At 40.0% G+C, this 24393-nt stretch overlaps 1 protein-coding gene across 1 annotated transcript in view; it reads right to left on the bottom strand.

Moving 5' to 3' along the window:
- THSD7B (thrombospondin type 1 domain containing 7B) overlaps positions 1-24393 on the bottom strand; it is a 1122472-nt gene that overhangs the window by 382020 nt on the left and 716059 nt on the right. Inside the window, exon 12 of the mRNA XM_057551976.1 lies at positions 20232-20347. Coding sequence (XP_057407959.1) covers positions 20232-20347 — 116 coding nt within the window. The remainder of the gene's footprint in view (positions 1-20231; positions 20348-24393) is intronic.

The raw sequence follows: 24393 nt of genomic DNA, 5'->3' as shown, positions 1-24393 counted from the left end.
AGAAATACTGTGACTTCTGAGTTCTCAGAAGGAAACACGTACCACATACAGTGCTGTCATCACTGATAAACATTTATCAGGTGTCTGCTATATATGGAGGAGACACACGTCAGTGCTGTGTGTTATCCTGACGTATACACACGTGCATTATTAAATCTCCCCAGGGGAAGCCTCCTGCAGTGTTGGTGGGAATGTAAACTGATTCAGCCACTATGGAGAACAGTATGGAGGTTCCTTAAAAAACTACAAATAGAACTACCATACGACCCAGCAATCCCACTACTGGGCATATACCCTGAGAAAACCATAATTCAAAAAGTCATGTACCACAATGATTACTGCAGCATTATCTACAATAGCCAGGAAATGGAAGCAACCTAAGTGTCCATCAACAGATGAATGGATAAAGAAGATGTGGCACATATATACAATGGAATATTACTCAGCCATAAAAAGGAATGAAATTGAGTTATTTGTAGTGAGGTGGATGGACCTAGAGTCTGTCATACAGAGTGAAGTAAGTCAGAAAGAGAAAAACAAACACCGTATGCTAACGCACATATATGGAAACTAAAAAAGAGGTACTGATGAACCTAGTGGCAGGGCAGGAATAAAGTCGCAGACGTAGAGAACCAACTTGAGGACACAGGGCGTAAGTGGAAGCTGGGATGAATTGAGAGAGTGGCATGGACATATATACACTACCAAATGTAAAATGGATGGCTAGTGGGAAGCAGCCGCATAGCACAGGGAGAGCAACTCGATGCTTTGTGACAACCTAGAGGGATGGGATAGGGAGGGTGGGAGGGAGATGCAAGAGGGAGGGGATATGGGGATATATGTATACATATAGCTGATTCACTTTATTGTATGGCAGAAACTAACACAACATTATAAAGCAATTATACTCCAATAAAGATGTGGAAAAAAAAATCTCCCCAGTGAAGCAGAAGTGAAACATGATGGATGCATAATAATGTAGAAGTTCCCTGTAGTTTTATAAACATTCAGAAATGATAGTATAAACTTTGTATTTACTATCCAAAGGCCATCAATCTGGTATGTTCTCTCTTTGCTCAAGGAGGAATGGAGGGCTGAAGTGGTGAAAATGCAATGCCCTAGAAGAACTATGAATAGGAAGTCGTCATCTACGTCCTTTCTATCCATCTTGGTCTTCCATATATACAGCAAATACACCAAGAGCAGCCTCCTTCCCCAGAATTCCCTCCCAGCTGAGACCTCCAAGTACTTCAAAATGAATACTGAGCCTGTCTATATACGGATGAAATTAAACAAAATTGCAAAGCTTTTCTGCTAAACTTCCCAGGAATGTTAAAAAAAAAACAGGCTCCAGGATACTCTTATACATCTTTCATTTTGAAATGTTGCCTGAAAAAATGTATTCTATATTCTTAAATGTTCATAATCAGCATTCACTGTGCAACAGAAGCCAAATTCAATGGCTCTGGAAATAGACAAGTCCTCCAAGGCTCTGATTTCTAAGCCCAGCTCATTACCAAATTGCTGTATGACCTTGGGCATTGCACTTAACCTTTTAGAGCTTCAATTTTCTTGCTTGTCCTATGTGGGTAATACTGTTGAGCCAACTCACAGGATAGTTGTTAGGAATGCCTAATTGAATGAGATTTAGAGCATTTTGTAAATTTTATATATATATATATAAAAGGCTTGCATTAAGCTTAGTGGCCATATATATGTGTATGTGTGTATGTGTATGTGTATATATATATATATATATATATATATATATGGCCACTAAGCTTAATGCAAGCCTTTAACACAGATTTCAAAAGGAGCAGCTCATGTTTATATCTGCATAAACCATCAGGATGACAGTCAAGGCAAGTAAACATTTTCCTTCTATGGCAGGCACTCATGGAAGCCTAGGCAACAGTTCTAATTTCTAGGGACTATCTCCAGTGTCCTCTACTTCCTATCCTCAACCACCAATGCACTTAAAACATCTCCAACTTGGAGAGCTAACCTTACAAATAGTGACTGGCCCTTCCTCTCTCTAAATATCGAAACTAACTCTTACACAGTTAATCTAGCTGTCAACTTAGTCCATGTGGTCCTTAACCCTGGCTGCATATTAGAATCTGAAAGGGTGCTTTTATAGACTCCTAATGCCCCTCAATCCAAACCATTTAAATCAGAATATCTCATGGGTGGAGCCCAAGCAACCATCTATTTAAAAAATCTCCAGGGCAGAGAACCATTGATTTAGCTCATTGAGAGCTAGCATCTCATATTCATCCAATATGTAAAATAGGAAAGATAATGCAGCATGCTTAACCAAGCAATAGAAAACAAATGAGCACCAGCTAAATCATTACTGCTCTCAGCACATTTAAAAAATGCAATCTGCCCTCTAGCTAAGTATGTCATAATGGGTATAATTGGAAATGTGTGCTGTAAAGGAGGAGGGTTAACAACACTATAATGACGGTTGCACTTGTCTTTTCTTCTTGCCAGTGTGTGAGGGAATGACAGGGATTTATTTTCCCCGCAACCTGACCCCTTTTCATTTTAGCAGATGAAATGTCTAGAGGCTGCCTGCCACAGGGCTCCCAAATGTGTTGCACTCCGTCAGCATTAAGACTAAACTACACTGCAACGCCATATTGCACTGCATACAGGCAGGCTTTTGGGGGGCACAGATGTCATCTAAGATACAAGCTCAAGATGTTGCCATCATTATTAGGCATGGATCCAGAATTATATATTAGGAAAATCCTTTTAGATAAATACATGCTGCCCTATCCCGTTAATGCTTTACGCTTTCATGGGCATGAAAGGATGATATTCAAGCCCAGTATTGTGCTGACAGCTAAAGGGCAGAAGGGTTTCCAGGTCAAGCTCATGTTTCATAGCACAGTAAGGACACAACTCAGGAGCACAAACTTCAGAGGCTTCAGAGATAGAAACTTCAGAACCTCAGAGCTTCCAAACTTTTTACAAGAGTGAAATGTGTCACTTGGCCATTTGCTGTATGGATAGAGTCTGCTATGTTGTAAATGCACCATCGCTCATGATGGCTCAACCACATAAATCCTGGTTTCTGCAACTTTTTGCAACACCCTTTCCAGGATGTGTCTACATGTAAAAACTAATTTACCTGAATGTAACCTGCGGGGAGTCAATCACACATTAATATCAGTTATGATATTAAACTTTTTGGTTTGGGAATCGTGGTAGGACAAGTTAAAGAAAAATAAGTGTGAAGGCAAACCGACTGAAATAAAGTCTTTCATTCAACTATAAATATTAGCACTAATTATCCCTTTTATGCATGAGGTACATGCTATCACCCGTCTTGCTGTTTTGTTTTGCAGTGTCAACCTAAAGTCACTAGGTTTCGAAATTCCTTTTTTGGCTTAGTGTTGATGGAATAACAACACTAACTTTAGAATCAGGGAATCTAGAATCCCAGGTTTGTGAACTTGGAAAAATTACTTATCTCCTGGTGTCTCAAAGGGAAATAATTAGAATACCTTATTTGGGACTTTGAAGAAGAATTAGATAAAGGGATGGATGTAAGGTCATTAGTTCAGCGTTTGGCATCCGGTAAGTACATAAAATTGTTAATTGGTAGACAGGTTAGTGTGGAGGACAGGGTAAGCGCATTTCCTCTCCCTCTTCATCTAAATAACCCCTCAGCTTCCTTTGAGACCCAACAGAGAATCGTCTCTTTCAAGTCTTTCCCACCCAACCCTCAGCCAAGGGGCCCTCCCGCCATGCTTCCTTCCCTGCTTCTACAAAATCCACGTTGCATCCTATTGTCTTCTTGTCTCTTTCTGCCTCCAAACAGTAAGCCTCCCCAGGTCTTGTTGTAGCATGTAAAACGTGGTAGACAACTAATGAATGATTGCTGAATAAATAAAAGGATGAATGAGTGACGGTCATGTCTGCATGAACATATAAACATCGACCAAATATTTATTTTCTTAAAAGGGAAGTTGGAGATATTAGTTTCTACCCATGAGGCAGAGAACATGTCTGGAGAAACTCTGCTGGCATAGAAAAAAATAGATTGCTGGAAAAGTTTGATTTTTAATTCATTTGAAAATGTTTATCTTTTTAAATTTTGGAAATTTTCAAACATATTAAATACACCCAATGTATCCATCCATCAGCTGCAATAATTACATGCCAAGCTTGTTTCATCTATACCCCTACCCACTCATTCACACCTAATTTATTTCAAAGAACATTCTGACATCATATAATTTCATCTGTAAATATTTCAGGATAGATTTATAAAAGATAAGGGCTCTTTTTTAAACAAAACCATAGGAACACTATCATACATAGAAATATTAATACCAATTACCCTAAAATACTTATAAACACCCAAATGTCATTGAGCTGCAATTTGGGTCCAGTTGTTAACTGGGTTACAATTGGCTGATATGTCCTATAGGAGCCTCCTCCTTTTCTTTTTGTTTCCTTTGCAATTCTCTTTGAAATGATTTAAAAATAATTTATAAATGCATTGTTTAAAAATTGGACATTAAGGAAAAATTTTGGAGTACTGGCTTTTGGGAAAATTTCTCTATTGCTGATGATAAGAGCCTGGCTTTTAATGGATGTCATAAATCAGGGAACAAGAGACAAAGCCTGTGGCCAGAGTATTCTCCCCTACACACACACACACACACACACACACACACAAAGCCTGAATCCCTTAGTGTGTGGACTAGGAAATCACCTGTTTTGACAGAGAGAAAAAGTGAGGTGCTTGTCTGTCTTGGCCTTGATTCTAGAAGGAATAGAAAAACAAGAAGCTACCCAGAGATTTGCTAATCAGATGCCTACAATTAATATACGTGTGGAGCTGGAATTTTCACTATTCTATCTGGAAGAAGAATACATAAGACATAACTGCTCATAAGGTGTTCTGGATTATTCTGGAAGAGGAATACTGAAATCCTCTAGGGAGGAGATACTGTTCTAGAAATTGAGAATACAGCAAAAGAAAAACATTATTCCTGTACTCATAGACTTTACATTCTAGTGGAGGGAGACAAATAAAAAATAAGTGTCAAATATTTAGTGTTTCATATGGCAATTAAATGATGTACAAAAAACCAAAAACAAAACAGAACAAAGCAAAACGTAGAAGGGAGTGCTAGGGAATGTGTGTGTGTGTGTTGTGGGTAATTTTAAACTTACAAGCCTCAATGAAAAGGGAATATTTGAGCTGGAACATGAAGGAGGTTGGGGGAGTCATCTGTATAATTTGTAAGGAAAGAGAAGTCTAGGCGGAGTCAATAATATTTGCAAAGGCCCAGAGTCAAATTCCAGAAAGAGCAAGGGAGACAAGAGTGGCTAGATCATTGGGTATACTGGGGTGTAAAGGGAAGACAGAAAAGGTCAGTGCCTCCACATGGAAAAAGAAATTGGATTCTTATCTAATATCATACATAAAATGAATTATTACAGACATATGTAAAATTTTCCAAAGGTAAAGATAGGGAAAAACTTTATGTCTTTGGGATAGGAAAAAATATCTTAAAACACAAAAATGAAGATCATAAAGTAAATGATTGGTAAATTTAACTACGTTGAAATTGAGTATTTCTGCTCACTGAATGACAAACCATACCCTGAATGGTAATATGTGCATTACACGGAACCAGGTAAGTGTCACTCTCCAGAATACAATCTCCAAAATAATAAGAAAAAAGACCCAAGCACTTACCATGTTTCATTCACTTGCCAAGTGTTTTACATGAATCAACTCAATCCTCATAACAATCCTAAACCACAGTCACTCTCATCATTCCCATTTTTCAGGTCAGAGAATGGAGGCACCGAGAGGTTTGGTACCTTGTCCAAGGTGCCAGTAAAGTGATAGAGAAGACGTGAAACCCAAGCAGTCTGGGTCCAGAGCCTGTGCTCTTACCTGCTTTGCTTTGCTGTCACCCTCCCCCACTTTGTTCCAAATCCCTCTGCTCCTTAAACATTCTCAGCCGCCTGCAAGAATTGCAATCCAATACAACGGTAATCCAGTAATCTGGATTAATGTCATAGTCTAGGGATACGACAATTGTTCCCAGGAATCAAAACTCCAAGTCAGTTAGGATCCTTGGCCCCTAGAGGAAGCCGATGAGGACCAGGACCAGCATCATGGGCATATGATCCGTGCGGGTTCACACAGGCTCAGTGGGGCTCTTGGTTTAATGCTCTCCTGCAGCTAAAAAGCGTTAGTAATTTTTGAGCAAGGCACCCACATTTTCATTTTGCATTGGGCCCTGCAAATTATATTGCTGGTCCCTGATAAGAACAGATGATGGTAATGTGGTGAATTAGTGAGAACCTCTTTGTCTTTGGGCTCATTTTACTCCTTGGAAGTATATACTCCGAGAGGTGACTAGGAAGGGTTTGGTTCCATCCTGGAGTTGACAGTTGCTTACTGTGTGTTTCTCTCTTAGCACTGAAATATCTTGAGCCAGAAAGGATTTACATAATAATCCAGTTACGTGAACTCCACAGGATGGGCGAAGAACTCAGTACACACCTGGTCATGAAGACATGCTATTAAACAATGTTGAGTTATGGAAATTTATACGCTTACTTACACATTTTATTTTTATTCAAGAAAACAGATTCTCCTCATTTCTTGGCCAGATAATTGAATAGCCTCATACTTTTCCCAATGGTTTCCAATGCTGTTTAACTTCATTATTTTCTGTACTATTTTTTTTCCCCTAAAACACAAGTCTGATTTTATCACACCCATGCTTACAATTTAACTTGTCTATCAGAATTCCAGGTAATGTCCATACTTCTTAGAAAGGCACAAATCCCTTCATGAGCTGGCTCCTGCATGTCTCTCTAGCCCTATTTCTTATCATTCTTCCATATGAACTATGCAACTCAAGCATCACAAGCTACCTGTAACTCATTTAATTAAAATGGATTTTCGTGCTGCCAAGCCTCTTCACACACATCCCCTCTTCTATCTTTAAGATACTTGCAGTCCATGTTTACCTGGAAACTCCTGATCTACCAAATCTTGTCTCCTCTAACCACTTAGCTAAAGCAAGACACCCCCCTCCTGGCTACTTAATACCCTGTGCTCATTGTTGTTATAAAAGAATATGTTTACATACTTGAATCCCCTAATAAAAAGCCCCCCGATTAAAGTAACCTCATCTTATTCATCTTAATGCTACTAGCAGTTGGCACAAAACTTGGTATAGTCAGCCCTATGCAAAGCTTCCCTGAAGGAATGATACCTTCATCCATTATCATTCATTCAATAACCCTTTAGGCACTTACTTTGTGGCAGCATTTCAGTGTTTCTAAACAGTGAACAAGACAAAGAGCTTATGTGCTTCTAAACAGTGAACAAGACATAGAGCTTATGTTCTAGCTGGGAGACTGGGCAGTGCAGTGAGGAAACTAACATGGGGTGATGAACAAGAAAGAGAAAGGGAAGAAGGTGATTTCTAAGGTAGTCAGACAAAGACTCTCTGAGATATGGCATTTGAACTGAAAACAAAGCGTTGATCAAAAGGCACCCATGCTAAAGGCTGGGAGAAGAACACTTTAGGAAGAAGGAATAGCAAATGAAAGTCTGAACAAGATAGAACAAGCTTGGTCAGAAAGGAAGCCAGGGAATTCCCTGGTGGTCCAGTGGTTAGGACTCCACGCTTTCACTGCTGAGGGTCCGGGTTCAATCCCTAGTTGAGGAACTAAGATCCAACAAGCTGTACGGCATGGCCAAAAAAAATTTTTTTTTTAAAAAGAAAGGAGGCGAGTATAACCAAAGGAATTTAAACAGTGGAAGGTAGGGCCTGAGTTCACAAAGTCTTTTATTAGCAAGAGACGGTGAGGGTGGAGCCTCCTGATGATTTCGACCATGTGAGGGGAGATCCACTTCTACAGCCCTCATTGTCCCTGGACTCTCTCCACCTCCCGTACTTATGTCTCCTTTGGGAAGAACAAGTGGCCCCTAAATCATGACTTTGGGAGAAAGAAGTGTACAGACATGGCTCTTCTTTCTCTCACCTTCTCTTTCTTCGGGATACATCTGCTCGGAGGATGCACATATTCTGATCTGTTTTTAGTCAGGCTCATTCAAGTTTTTAGGTGTCCAACAGGGGCTGTGATCTGGTAGTTAAGTCTGTCTAATTCTAGGGTTGAGAATGAGCTAATATTTTGATCTCCCTCTGCTTTGACGAACTCAATTGTTACTGAATTTGGGAGGGGGAAAATAGGTGAGAAAAGATAGACCCCCCTCAAAGTCTAACACCCCATGTGAGCTTGCTGGTCACGTAAAATGTTATTTCATGTTCCATGCAATGTAATACAATATATATTTACTAAACTCCTATTATTGTCCTGCTAGAAGAAAGCGTGTCTCTCTCTCTTTCTCCCTCTCTCTCATTTTCTCCTCACACATATGTGCACACACACACATACACACCACTAAGTATCTTCTGTTTATAAAATTAACAATTTTTATGGCTTGAGCTTGAGTACTCACAAATCCTACAACTTACCCAAGGAAGGTAAAGTATGAATCAGAGGACAACGTGGGTATTCTCAACTGAGCAACTATTGCTGAGGTAGCCTCTTCACATAGGATAAGACAACCCTAGGAAGCGAGCTGACTTATAAAATCTGTAGTTCCGGGCTTCCCTGGTGGCGCAGTGGTTGAGAATCTGCCTGCTAATGCAGGGGACACGGGTTTGAGCCCTGGTCTGGGAAGATCCCACATGTCGCGGAGCGACTAGGCCCGTGAGCCACAACTACTGAGCCTGCGCGTCTGGAGCCTGTGCTCCGCAACAAGGGAAGCCGCGATGGTGAGAGGCCCGCGCACGGCGATGAAGCGTGGCCCCCGCTCGCCGCAACTAGAGAAAGCCCTCGCACAGAAACGAAGACCCAACACAGCCATAAATAAATAAATAAATATTTTAAAAAACCAACAACAACAACAGCTGATCCCGTTAGAGGTGACAGAAATGAGGGGAAAGTTAAAAAAAAAAAAATCTGTTGTTCCAAGTTGACATATTAAGATCACAACATTTAACTCTACCTCTAACTCTAGGCTTTGTTTTAGTAATACAAATTAAATCATTCATAAATCTACCACCATGAGTCAAAAACCAATGAGTCAAAACCTCCTGAAACCACACTTTCATTGAAAGTCATATTAAAATTGGACCAAAGCCAAGGAAGTGAAAAATAATTCATTCTTTTTAATTGTAGAAAACTATTTAATAAACTGAAAGTAACACTCCAGCTAAAGCAAAACTAATTTATTCTATTTCTTTGTAGAATGTACACTGAAAGTCTAAAAATAAACTTCTAATTAGAATGGGTACCTTGATTTCTGAAAGGCAACTCATTCACCTCTATAGGGAAATAAGGATTACATTGTGTTGCATTGTACTGTCTGAAGAGAATTCTAGAGATATGAGAAAGAAACCAGCCGGAAGTAAAAACATTTTGACAACAAAGAGCATTCACATTCAAGGAAACAGACTTTTGCTAACAATAAATCGTTATGAACATCCATGTGAGCCACAGGATTTATTTATGGTAATGTAGCTTGACTGTTGAATGAAGAGAAATAGTGTTTGAAAGCAACTTTTAGATGCAAACTAGAAGGCATAACAGTGGATTCCAGGTGTAAAAGACAGAACCTCATGCATCAAATCTACATTCGATTCTTTTGTTTGCTTTTTTATTGATTTGATTTTGTTTGGTATGTTAGCTTTTTTTTTTTAAGACAGCCAAGACAATACTGTTTACGATAGACTATGGATAGGAACAGTAGCATACGTATTTTGATATGAATTCAAGTCCACGGAGACTCCATATTTTGTTTGTTTGAAGTAAAATTTCTGGCTCAGATCACGCCCAGGGTGAGTGCCTTCTCGCTCCTCCCAGTTTCTGTTCTACATGAAGCTGTCATTCGACTGCATTTATATCCCCTGGAGCTTCATTTTCCTTTTCTAGATTTCTACTGAATTTACGACAGCTCTGTTCCTGAGCTGAAGCTCTGAAGTGAAAAGAGGATGATGTTTGTGGTGGAAGCAGGCTGCCAGGTTCTGCCACTCCTCTGTCTATAGTTCAGCACTGAGAGGGAGGGACAGAAACCTAAGGAAGTGAAGGGAGTCAGGTTCTGAGTTCTCTCCCAAAGGGCTGAGCATGGGTGTCCTGGAGAGGCTGGTCTCAGCGGTGAACAATCAGTGTCCCTATCAGTTCCTGCTGCCTTCCAGCACCACTGCCCCCTTCCCCTTCCAGATGTCTCCTGACCTGAGGGGGCTGATGAATCCACGGGCTGCTGCGTGATTGAAGGACCAATCTGATACAAACTGGGCCATCAGACTCTCTTACTTGGTAAGCTGAATAAAGACCCTGAAGGGAAGGAAGTTTCTACGGTGCTGGGTTCTTGATTGCCCTGGTGTTTTGTAGAGTAAGGACTACAGAGCCATTCTTGGGCTCTATAACTGCTACTTATGAGAGTAGAGATTCAAAGGAAGCCTGTTAGAAGGGGCAGGACAGCAGGTGTACACAGAGAAGCAGAGATGGAAGAATCACACTGATTCTGACAGCTGAAGAGAGAACCCTCAGCTCCTGTTTGCATTTCTAGTTCTTATATGTCCATAAATTTTCTTTTTCTTATTTTTGGACATCTGTGAGATTTCCTATTCTAACTTCCCAATAAGCCTCTTTTCACTTACTGTAGATTTGAAAGCTTCATAGAAAAACCTTTGATTCTTGAAAACCAAAATAGACTTGATTACAACAATATTGTAGAGGGAAGTTACACCTTTTTTAAAGACTCCATTGGCTCATAGTCAAATTAAATGTTTCAAAAGTCAGTGGTCCTCAAAGGTTAATGTTTCTTAGAATGACTAAGGCAGTTTGTTTAAAAATGCAGATTTGGAGGCCCCAATCCTGACTTCAAAATCAGAATCTCTTAGGGTTTTAACAAGCATCCCAGGTAATTCTGAGCTAGAATTCCATGGGCCACACTTTTAGAAACCTGTTCAAACTATTCTAAGTTTACCCCTGAATCAATCTAGGCCACTGAAAGACTGCACAAGACCATAATTCTGCATTTCAACGTTATACCCTTCAGTCATATATTAAAAAGACTCTATGACTTTAATGCACTTCCTATAGACACACTGCCTCAGTTGATGACCTCAGTTAAAATGTGGCGTTCCAGTAGGAAATTACTCTTAGGAATTAGCAATCAAATAGCCTTTGCTTCCCTTAAGATACTCATACAACTTCACTGAAATATTAATAACCAAAAGAACAGACTGACTGCACAAAAGAATGACTGAATGAATGAGTGAGTGAATGAATGAATGAATACAAGGGATGGAATGTGTTTCCACTTTAACTACATTTGCCAGGAAACCAGAGACAGATTTGATTCCCGAAATCCCACATCTTCTATTGCCACCATCATCACGTGTTACAAAAGATATTCAGTTGTAAAGGCAGATCACCTTTCCTTTTAGCAGTCTGTTAAGTTTGCTTAAGCAAGTAAGTTCTAACTAGCATCCATTTATCTGTCACAGATATACTGAATTCTATTCTGTTTTAAGTTTATTATGAAGCATTTTGGGAATGAAAACCGAAAAGGGTTTAGCTCGCAAGGACTTCGTGTTTCTTCAGTGGGACCCAAAACACGTTTACCAAGAGCGAGAATGCAAGCCATTCAGACAGCATTATGAGACTCAGGAGTGAGAAGTGGTTATTTCCAGCAGGAGGATCGGGACAAGTTCTCTGGAGAAGGTAGGGCTTTACATCTAGTAAGACAGGCAATGAGTAGAGATGAGGAGAAAGATACTCTAGGCAGAGTGGAATTCTGATTTTCCTTACTACCTTTTCTCATAGCTCCTTGAATTTCTGCAGAGCACATACTATATTTTCTAACTGCATATTCATTTAGGCAATTATATATTCAGTGCCTCCATCTTCCGTCACTAGACAGCACTCACCACAGCTGAGGGCTGTGTGTGTTTTCCTCACCACTTTACACCTATACTTACAGTACTTAGCACAGCGCCTAGAACACAGTGATTGTTCAGCAAATATCTGCTACCGAATGAGTGGTTAAGAGCCTAGGATTCCTCGTGCTTTTGCCATTTATTCATTTTGCAATCTTGGGACCCATAGCTAAGCCTCTATGTCCTCCTATGTAAGATGGGGTCGTAATAGTCCTTTCCATATAGAGATGAGGTAACAAATAGGACAATGTATGTCAATAAATTATAGCTATTATCACTGTGATAGGAAGAGGCAGTGATATGAAGCAAAGTAGAAGTTACAGGCTTTTAGCAATAAGAGTTTGAACTTGCCTGGCTTTTTTTCCCCTGTAACTTTACAGGCTCACCAGGCAAAGCAGTGTAGCAAGTTTAATTTAAACTGGGTATTTGGACCTGGTCTTTGCTCCTGTTGGACGAGGTGGCCAGGAGGGCTTCTCTTGAAGATCGCGTTGCTTCTTTTGTGGAATAGGACTAACAGAGCAGCTGTTCCTTTATCACGAAGCTGCCCTGATGGTCAATGAGAGAGCACACGTGAAAGCTCTGTGTGACAGATCTGTGCTGTACAGAGCCTGTGCCTCAGGTGTGAGGGTACCTGGCTCTGAATCCTTGAATTGCTAGTAAACAAGCAAGGTGAGCTGTGCCTCTGTGAAAACAGGGCTTGTTGTGGGATGACAACAGGCAGTCCCTCAGGTCAGAGAAATCTGGATTCCAACCCTGGCTCTAGATCTACCGCCTGGGGCCACTGGAGGAAGCAAAGAAAAATCCCAGCTGGCGATACTGTGAACTCCAGGTCCCTGTAAATATACGTCAATCTCTGGTCCAGAAAGAAGGGGGACTAGGGGGTAGGAGGAAGAGTGTGGACTGAGAAGGTGACCCGGTCAGCTATTAAGCGGACTAACGTTCGCTCTGAGTGAGGGGTGTAGGTAACGCCAGTTAAGAGCCCCGCCCTCTGGGCAGCAGCTCCCCTTATAACCCAGTGGTGTTCTTCCATGTCCAGGTGGTCATAGGGCTCTAAATAAACTGTTCTAAAAATGTTTCTTTTTTGCCAAATCTGATTTTTTGGCCAAATCGAATCCACTGCATACTGTGGGGTTTTGTTTTTGTTTTCTGTTTCCTTTTATTTTTTATTTTTTGGCCTTGCAATGCGGCGTGGCATGTGGGATCTTAGCTCCCCAACCAGCGATCAAACCCGAGGCCCCCTGCAGTGGAAGCGCGGAGTCCTAACCACTGGACCGCCAGGGAAGTCCCTGGGTTTTAGAAGAGAGAGGCAGAAGGTGTCACATTTTAAGGGGAAATAAAAAAAAAAAAAAGAAACAAAAAAACATGGGAGGAAAAAAATTAAAAGAAATTAAGAGAATTTAATCTATCTCTCTTTTTCCTATGTGTGAATGGAGGGAAAGTGTCCTTATACATTTTATCAGCAGAACTCCCTGGTTGAGAACTGTAATTTCTACAAGCCCAAGTGTTTGTCATTTCTCTTACTAAATTTTCAGGAATATTTATTGAGTACTGGGGCTGTGTAGTGATCTCCAGGCTGTAAATTATACACTAAAGGGGGCACACCCTCCCCAATGGAGCCTGTAAAAACAAAGGCACCTATACTCTGTGTATTGGGTTGTGGCTTGGGATGTATATGTAAGATACACATCTTATTTTATTTAGTTTTTCAGAAACACTTGGGAATAGAAAACATCCAAAATTTATAGAGGTTGTAACTTAGATTTAGATTAAGTCACTTTCTCAAGGAAAGTCATTAGATGATTATATTGCCTTCAACACTACTTTGGGGGCTGGTGTTCCAGGCCCCAAATCTTCATTACTCAAACACAATAGACTCTTCATTCGTTTTTTTTTTTTAAACAATTCCTAGGATTTTTTAAAAATTAATTAATTAATTTATTTTTGGCTGCATTGGGTCTTCATTGCTGCACGTGGGCTTTCTCTAGTTGTGGCGAGCAGGGGCTACTCTTAGTTGCGGTGTGCGGGCTTCTCATTACGGTGGCTTCTCTTGTTGCGGAGCACAGGCTCTAGGCATGCAGGCTTCAGTAGCTGTGGCATGCGGGCTCAGTAGTTGTGGCTCGCGGGCTCTAGAGTGCAGGCTCAATAGTTGTGGCGCAGGGGCTTAGTTGCTCCACGGCATGTGGGATCTTCCTGGACCAGGGCTCGAATCTGTGTCCCCTGCACTGGCAGGCAGATTCTTAACCACTACGCCACCAGGGAAGTCCCGACTCTTCATTCTTTGGGTATAAATTAGTACTCTATCCTCTGTTTCCCAGGTGGAGAAAAGTATAGATGATGGGTCTTAGGGGGGAAGGAGGGGACCATATGCACTTGAAAGGAGTAAGTAAAGAGAGAGGCTGATGCTAGTATGCCTTTGAGTGGGAGAAAGGTGATTTTTGACCTATTTGACATTTTGAATGACCAATACCTTTTCCCCTAATTGGCCTGGATGCACTGAACAATCTATTAATGCTTTGATTTCATCTAAATGGAAGCAAAATCTTTAGGAATTAGAACTGGTAGTAGGAAAGATATGGAGTTCATTTAATCATTCATTCAACAACAGTTACTAAACACCCATCATGTGCCTTCTAGGTTTTATAATCTAAGAAAAATACAGACATGGAAACAAGTGCATTATACCAGCACATGGACGACTAGATAATGCAGGATAGCAACAAAATAAAAGACAAGTTTCCCAATCTTAAGGAACTCACATCATCATCATCATCATCATCAAAATTTCTGCCATGTGTCCTATTCTCATTTAATCCTATGAATTGGGTGCCAATATTATCTCATTTTAGAAAGGAGAAAACTGAAACACAACAAAGTTTGAAGTGAGTCTAATGTGACTTGTACAGCAAAGATCGGATTTGAACCAAGGAAGTCTAACTTGAGGTGCCATGTTCTTAACCACTATACAGTACACCACCTGGACATTAAAAAACATTACTGTCTTTGACACTGGAAACTCAAGACGTAACTCCAGGAGGTTTGATGCAGGAGCAAAGGATCCCACCAAATAAAGTTGCCTAACAATTCCCAGCAGTAGTTTGCCTTCCCCCTTCCTATTACCATGACACTGCTCGCCAGCATGCCCCTTAGAGATCAAAGTTAAAGGAGCTCCCTCAGCCTTAAATTATTAAGACTGACAAATAATTAATCATTAGCTCCATGGTTTCTAGGAATTTACAGAAAGACCTATTTTGAATATGCCACATTTTATCTACTGAAGTGTCTAATAACTTTACCTCTTACATATTTTTCCCTTCCATGGAAGTGATATACACATCTGGGAATCATTACAAAATTAGCCACTGGCAGTAAGAAGGGGGATAACAGTAAAACAAGTAAAACAAGCAAAACAAGGGTGGCCATGAGCTGATGGTAATTTTTACTTGGTGATGGCTGCATAAGAGTGCATTCTATTAATCAGTAATATTTTATATTAGCATTATATTAATTATGTAGATGTCTGAAATTTGTATCATTAAACATTGACATTATAAAGTGAGCTCCTTTAAAGGTAGCTTGAGAGAAATCTTAGAAAATCAGTACTGATTTGTGACTTTAAAGTAAAAACATTAAATGTGATAGTTATGAGATCAGTGGCCAAGATAATTAATTTCCAATACTACCCAGGCAAACAATTATCAATGATAATTGATAAATGTATTTGAAGATACCCTGAAAGGATAAAGCACTAAATGAGTGTGTCTCATCCTTGTCCACATATAAGAGTCACTTATGGTGAGTTTTAATACTGCAAAGGTCCCTTCAACGTGAAGGGATTCTAATGGATGAGGTGAGACATCTGTGTATTGAAAAAACTCCATGGGGCTACCTCTACAATGAACAAACTGTAGCTATTATTAGGCAAACGGTATTGAGTATTTATGCAGGTATTTGCTTTATAGGCTGAAGGAAGACTAGAGAAATTAGTAAGAACATCACCAAAGAATGGTTCTTGATCATTTGGCTAATTTTTTTACTGGGACTTAAAATTTGGAGAGTCCACAAGAGTGCCACAGCTTGATAGTTATTTTATTTGCTTCGAAGAATGTGGGACCACCATTAATCCTTTAAGGACAGACTCAGATGAACAGGAATAAGAAGACAGGAAGCAAGGCTAGCTACTAGCTAGAGATTGTTCATGGCTTGAGAATACTTTTAAGTTGTAAGGATTTTTAGATCATGAACACAGCCAGAACCAAATAAAACCTAATACAACTCACCCATTACTAACACACAAATCACTCCTGGTACACTCTGCCCCTGGGAAACCACCTTGGCTTTCTGAGAGGTTTAGAATGGATTTGGTTTTGGATTCACATAATCAAGTGATTCCCTGGTCATACCAAAAACCTATTAAATCGTAATATCTTGGAGTAGGACCCATGCATTGGGATATTTAAGAAATCTCTAGGTGATTCCATTGTGCAGCCAAATTTAGGGACTAGGAGTATAAGCTCTTCTCAACTTTGATGACTCAACCTGAAACCACAGGTGCCAAAGAGTTCCCCCATCCTCGTTAGTGGAGGTTGCCACCTACTCAGGCCCATCCTTCTCTTGACCTCTCAGTTTAGGTTAAGCCACTTCACTCCACCCCACACCCCAATCTACCTGTGTCCCCACCTGTTGTTCTGTCCCTAGTCCACTCTTTTCACTTTATAACTTTGACCATGTCATTGCCTTGCTCAAAAATGTCTAACCCCACCTCTACCTGGAGCTTTGTAATCAACATACAGGTTATCACCTTGGAGCTTGTAGAAAGGTCTAATTCCAGGTCCTGTCCAGGTCTACTGAATTAGAACTTACATTTTAATTAGATCCCCCAGGGACTTGTATAAGCATTTAAGTTTGACAAGTACTGCTTTAAAACACTATTTCCCAAAGTATCTTTTGAAGGATGTTCTCGAGAACAGAGAATCTACTGCCTGGATTCAAAACCACACTCTTCTCTCTCGTCACAGGACATCTGTCCATTCAAAAAATATTAATTGAGTGACAACTATACCCTTTACTATGCTGGGTTTATAGGATCTAGTGGTGAAGATGACAGAAGTGGTCCCTGCACTTGTGGACATATACTCTAGCAAAGGCAATGTTAACAAGGAAGGATAAGTATGCAAGTGCCATGAAGGGGATGTGGAGGATGCTGTGGGATGACCTAGTTAGTGAGGTGCACGTGGAGGGTCTACCGCGGTCTAGGAGATGAACACAACGTTCCTGGGGAAAGGTTGCTATAGCAGGTCCCTTCTGATCTAGAGGTCGGAGGACCAAGAAGGAAGCGCAGCTGAACACAGCTCCAGCACCACACAGGGCAGGTGCAAAGGCTTGTAATGATGATAGAATTGCCTGCCCCACGCCTACCCGACACAAGGCACTGAGGGCTCTAAGTACTTTCCTTATATGTAGGTGTGGTTATTAACCCTGTTTCACAGATGAGGAAACTGAGGCACAGAGAGATTAAATAATGCAGCCACTGTCACAGAGCAAACCTTGGGACTCAAAATCTTGGCCATCTGGCTCCAGCACCTCTGTTCTTAGCCATCATACTCTACCATGCTTGAGCCGGGAAAAATATGATGCATTCAAGAAGCTGAAAAACAGGCTGTATGCCCAAAGTTCAAGTAGCACTTGTTCATGGATCTATGATCCTTTTTTATCTTAAGGGAGGAAATACATTACCATTCAGTGGCAGCTTCTTACAACACACATTTTTGGAAACATCCCATAGTTATTGAGTCAGAATATCTAGTCATGGAGCTGAAAATCTGCATCTTAATAATGCTTCCAGGTGATTCAGAATCAATAAAGTTTGAGAACCATAGATTTAGCGGTACCATTTCCTCCTATAATCTCCTCCCTATCATCGTCTCCCCTAATTAACCCATAGTTATTTAAAAAAATATTGGTCCCAAAGTATAAACTAAACACAAGGGTAAACAGTATTGAAGTGGAAAGCTGGAAGAAATCTGAAAACAGAATCAATGCTCCTCCAGGTCTGCTGGCTGCCAGGCTGTGAAAAGAATTATCTAGGCTTAAAAAATTGGAGGTAAAAAGAGACCACAGAGGCTTAAAACTATTTTCATTACAATGCCAACCATTTAAATAACTAGTTGAATCCCTGGAAGTTGGAGTAAAATCTAAAATTGCTGGAAGAGCAATTATTTCACATGCCCTATGATTCCTCCATCCTTAGGCAGCACTAGGAGAAGATGCTCATGCAGCAGAGAGAGTTTTCTCGAATACAGAATGCATGCAATAGCAGTAGCTGAAGTAATCTCTGGCCACTGGGGCATATGGGCTCAACAGAACTAATATGCCTCCTTAAGTGTCAGGGGACCTTGACAGCTCTAACACAAATATCTGGCTGCCAGTAGGGTATTCTTTTTAATTCAGCCTTTTCCTTTCTTAAAACCATTTAACAGAAGAATTATGCTAATCTCTTATGAGGACGAAACTAAAAGAAATAGCTGAACTTCAATAAACCTCCATCATCATAGATTATTTTATCTTCTTGCATTTTCCCAATGTTTATCTTTAAGAGCTTGAATGTTTTGCAGGTACATTACTATTAAAATTTCAAAAGCCAACCTCCTAAATGCTACCTTTCAAATGGTTCAGAATAGAGATCATAGTTTTTCTGTCCTACTCTGTCTGGAAATGACATTCCCCTGGCTACTCTACAAACCCTGTTTATCCAGATCAATTACTTTGAATTTTCATTTAAGAAAATAAGTTTTGGAGCGTCTCTGGAAGAGATTGCTAGTTCCACCCCTCAAAAGATCAGATAAATATTCCACTATATTTTCAAAGCTCTTTTGTATTCAACACATTTAGTTCTGATTCTATCCATAAGCAAAGTTTACTGGATGCTACTTGGTTAACGCTGACAAAGGACAGTTGAAATGGCACAGTTAGAAAACCTTATGCAGGTGCCCCATCACTGAAATATAAGATACCGATGATGATAATCTCCAAGAGCTGTCACAACCCCCTTGCCAATCACTGAGAGGTGGTTTGAAGTGGCAGGCAGATCTGTGTCAATATTGGCTATATTGTCATGTCACCGCCATGAAGATGTGTGAGTCAAAGAGCAACTGGGGGATCCTAGAGGCAAAGGGCTGGAATTTTCCAAGGAAAAGTGTTAATAATCTCAATCTTTGTGGCAGGTTGTCTCTTCGCAGAACTGCATGCTTCCCTCTCCCTTCTTGCAGGAGGCTAGTGCAGAGATACAGTGAGAGCCAGGCCCTGCTTGAGAGAATGTGACAGCCAAGACAAGGCCAGGGAGGTGTGGATGAGACTCATTTTACTTTGAGCACTAGGGTCAATATTCTTCCATCCTTCCTTTTCCTGCATGTGCCTTTTCTTGCTATGGCAGTGGTATGATCCATAGGACCAAGGCTAGGGTGTCAGACTAGGGGAAATGGACCAAGTTATTAAGTTTAGGTCTTAGGCCAGAACGGAGCTTTGGGACTAGGAGTTTTTGGATCTCCACATGGACTAGCTCCAGCAGGGAACTGAAATAAGTGTAGGGGAAAAGACCTGTTCTAAGAAAGGCAGTAATTTTACAAAGGTTCTCCCGCGTGTTTATTAGGACTTAGCTATTAAGTATCCTGGATCACAGCACTCCAAATACAGCCAGATGTATAAAGCGTCACCATTAAGAGTAAAGAAATAGAAATCATATATTGCCAATGTCTGTACCTGTTCAACACTTTTTAATGTACTGGCCCCTCTTCTTCCATAGGCTTATATTTATCAGTGATGTACTCATAGTGCTTAAGGCCCTACATTCTATTGAAGATGCCTGGAGTCAGGCTTAAGCACACAGGAGCCACAAAGGAACTGTGATGGTATTCATGCTTTATAAGGACCCACGTTTGAATGGCTGTTCAGAATGCCACACAGGGTTAACAGAAGATGAGGACCCCTACAACGCACACCTGTAAAATAATGGCATGTAATAGCTGAGTATGTTTTCCCTGCCAAATCTTAATGGATCTGGAAATCCAAGACTTCATTTACAAATGTTACAAACTCTGCTCCCGGGGTGACATGCAAATGGAAAAGAAGGGAGCCCCCGTACCACCATCTCTCGCTTATTTAGCAGTGGGAGAGGCATTCAGGAGATCAGGAAGGAAAGAAAACACTAAGAAAATAGCATCCACCCACCTGGTTGGCACAGCCTTGGGCAGGGCGTCCACTCACTGAAGGCGGTCACAAGACAGTCTTTTTTGCACGGGAGCAGGCAAGGGCGTACTGTTTCCGGCCGCGTCGATTCCGGACATCTGCCAACGTGAAGAGACCAGGTCAATATTTCCTGGAGAAAGTAAGTGGTTTAGTCTAGAACCATAGGATTTCAGAACTGAAAACACTGAGACCCTGTTGTTCCTTTTACAGACGTGGGAAGAAAGACCCAAGAGGAGAAGCTACTTGCCCAAGGGCTCAGAGCCAGAGGCAGAGCATGAAACAGACTTTGTCTCTCTTGATCCAGAGACCAAAATACTTTTCACTAGACCAGGAAAGGAATAACAATCGCTGAAACCAACGAAAGACAAATGCTAAGTGAGTTTCTCCCCACTGCATTAATTCAAATAACATTTGATTTTTTTCAGAGTGGACAAATCTGATATATTTTTTGAAAAGTGTTTTATCCAGGGTAATACATCAATTCAGTGATATTGTACAAGGCAACATATGGATATACTGGGAAACGAAAAACAGTGAAGACCACTGAAAATACTATACATATTTGATAATTAACATGATTTTAGAATATTGAAGTAATTGGCAGGTGTCTTTTTAGAACATGTAAATTGATGAGTTAGAATAAGCAAGACATGAGAATAGTATGTTTGTTTGCAAATAACAAACACACTAACAAGCATTAACAAGAGAAACATTTCAATTCTGCTATTTTGCTGATAACGTAATGTTCAGACTTGGGAGGAACGTAGTCAGTGGATTCATAATCACTTGGAAGAACTAAAGTCTCAGAAAATGGCAAGCAAGTTTTTGTTTTTATTTGCATGCTTGTCTGCTTATTTTTATGAGTACAGGGAGCTAAAATCTACATTTATTATCTTATAAAACAGTGATATGCTAAGAAGAAAAACAGGAAAGCAGTCTGCAACTTATATTTGCATCTTAAAATTCTGTTTCCTATAAATTTCTTATAAAGCACAGAGATGCAGTGTGTATAAAGCCTGATAGCATGAACTTTGGTATTGGATAGTCAGTGGTGAGTGAAGTGCTTTTCCCACATTCTTTCATTTATTCCTAAGGACCGCAGTGAAAGGCATTATAATCTTCATTTTCAGACAATAAACTGAGGTGCTGAAAGGATAAGTAATGGATCCGAAGTCACATGGAGTCAGAACACTTGAGAAAAATAATGATAGAAAAAACCCCGGCCTAGCAAGTTCACACAATTAAGACTTTCCGGTAGAAGAGAATAGAAAATGGAGGAGATAAAATAAATACGGAAATCATGGATTAAAATACTGCAGAGCTGATGAAAGGCTGACAATTCAAAGTGAAAAGTCTACCAGCTGTATACAAAATGACCAACATGCAAACACAAAGACTGTCCAATTGTTAAACACCAAGAAAAAGTAAGAGAGGAGACTAATAATGGCTGGGGGAGGAGAGGAAGAAAAGGAGGGCACGTAATAAAAAAGGAGAATCTGACTGAGCTCAGATCTTGTCAATTTACATAATTACAAAAATGAAAACCCATTCTTAGTTTTAAAACTTTAGAAGGAATACATAAGCAAAACATGGAATTTGACTGTGAACAGAAGGTACACAATCTTATTCTTGCCACTGTAAGGTGAAGGCACAGTGGGCAAAGGATGGGAGATGGAAGGGGAGGGAGAGAGAGTGGCGGCTTGGACGTCCTCATCCAACAGAGCAGGTGGTCAGAGAGCCAATAAATAGACATGAAATAAGAAATACAGTTCTCAGTATATTAACCAAAAATGTTAATGCGGCCAACCAACAGAACCCCAACAATGTGAGGGGAGTCAAGTCAGTAGAGGAGCTAGTGTAAATGGACATTTGACATTGATAAATGAAGAGATATATGAATGATGTTCAGAGTTAGGAGGTAAACATCAGAAAGGGAGGGAGGACAAGGGTATAGACTGGTGCTTGACTGCCTTGACGTAAAGACACAATGGAGGTAGATACGAAAGTAATAAAGTGGTTGCCAGTGGCAGGACGGGAGGTAGGGGAGGGATGGATGGGAGCAGGGGTGGATGCAAGGCTATTCGTTGTTATACATTATATGTCTCCTTGTATTTTGTTATAACTTATGAATGATGTGAAGGCTTATCCAGTCAAAATAAAGAGAGAGAGAGGAAGAAAAGAAACATAGAAACTATTAAAAAGGGGTTGTGTTTGGGACATGGGATGCTAAGTGGAACAGGAGGTGGGGGATTCGTTGCTTTCCACCATCAGTCCCTCTGTGTTACTTTACTTCTGCTATGGAGCATATTAATACTTTAATTAAGATAAATTAAAACAGAAATGTATATACTCACAGAAAAAGAATTCATTATAAGTAATTAAATAAATTAAATTATTAGTAATTTAATAAATTATTATCAATAAACTAATTATTAGTGACATTATTATTAATCACCCTTAATACACACAAAAAACTGTCTATCAAATAGATCAATTCAATGAACCTAAAAATAGAAAAAAAAAAAGAGTGTCTTTAGAGGATATAGCATCATTTAAACAAGATATTCTGGTAAGGAAGATTTATGTCATACTTTAGTAGAACTAGCAAAAAACACTAAACTCATTCCCAAGTCCTTTATTCGTAACCTGAAAGCTCCTAAAATTAAATTGAACTGCTATTTATTCTATCTCCTCTCCAATCTCTCCTGGTATCTAGCTGGAAATGAAAGTACAACATGAGGAATGTCATTTTCCTGTGTGCTCAGCGGGGCAGCAGGGCTTGGGGGTGCAGGGACCCAGCCAGGACACACTCACTCAGACATCCACAAATAGCTCAGAAATTCTTGTGGTGCTGGTTTGGCTTCAGGCTTTCTGGGAGGGTGGCTTATTCTGCAGGGACTTTGTTCACTTCAATTAGCAGTAGGTGTTCATCTCTTTTTTAAAAATGTTTTAGGTATACCTTTATTGAGGTATAATTGATACAGAAAGAACTGCACTTATTTAATGTGCATAATTTGATGAGTTTGGACATATGCAAACACCTGCGATACCATCTCCACAATCAAGGTAATAGACATATCCAACACCTCCCAAAGTGTTCTTGTGTCTCCTGGTTTTGTTTTTATTTTTGTGTGTGTGTGGTGTTAATCTCTTTTGGGGAACTGATATTGCCTACTTTTCAATTTATACTTTATTAACAGCACTCACAATAAATATTCACTGGGCATAATGTCAACTCCTCGTGACATGGTGCCCTTTCTCTGTCTGTGTTCTTCTTCTAGGTCCACAAGTGAGAAACGGTGTCATAACCTCAATGGCAAAGGTCAAGCTCAGGTTACACTGCTTTTATAGAGGCCATGAACTGAGGGCTTTCCTGAAATGTGATTCCTGGTCTGATAGGTGTCAAATATTCTCTTAGGAGTGAAACTGTCTTTTTGTTCATTTCTTTTCCCAATAATGTTGACCTTTCCCTTAGAGGTTCAACTTCCTCCTCCCTTCTATTTACTTGCTGTCTACCCCTCCCAGGATCATCACATTTCTTTTTTTTTTTCTTTCTTTTTTTTTTTTATGATTCAATTAAAACATATTTGCATGCAACCTTTCAAAATTACATTTATTTTTTGTATATAGTCCTATCTATACTCTTGAGATAATGTAGATACCAATAAAAGATAAATTAAAAAATGAGAATCAGAACTGTAGGGTTAAAATTGGTTTGAAAAGTCATTTACCCCAACCTCTCATCTGAGATTTTTTGGTTTTTTTTTAAATTTTTGAATTTTATTTATTTTTTTATACAGCAGGTTCTTATTAGTCATCAATTGTATACACATCAGTGTATACATGTCAATCCCAATCGCCCAATTCATCCTACCACCATCCTCACGCCCCTGCGGCTGTCCCCCCTTGGTGTCCATACATTTGTTCTCTACATCTGTCTCAACTTCTGCCCTGCAAACTGGTTCATCTGTACCATTTTTCTAGGTTCCACATACATGAGTTAATATACGATATTTGTTTTTCTCTTTCTGACATACTTCACTCTGTATGACAGTCTCTAGATCCATCCACGTCTCAACAAATGACCCAATTTTGTTCCTTTTTATGGCTGAGTAATATTCCATTGTATGTATGTACCACAACT

The sequence above is a fragment of the Balaenoptera acutorostrata genome, chromosome 8, assembly GCF_949987535.1.
Source record: "Balaenoptera acutorostrata chromosome 8, mBalAcu1.1, whole genome shotgun sequence".
Taxonomy (NCBI): Eukaryota; Metazoa; Chordata; class Mammalia; order Artiodactyla; family Balaenopteridae; genus Balaenoptera; species Balaenoptera acutorostrata.
This window is presented reverse-complemented; position numbering and strand designations above follow the sequence as displayed.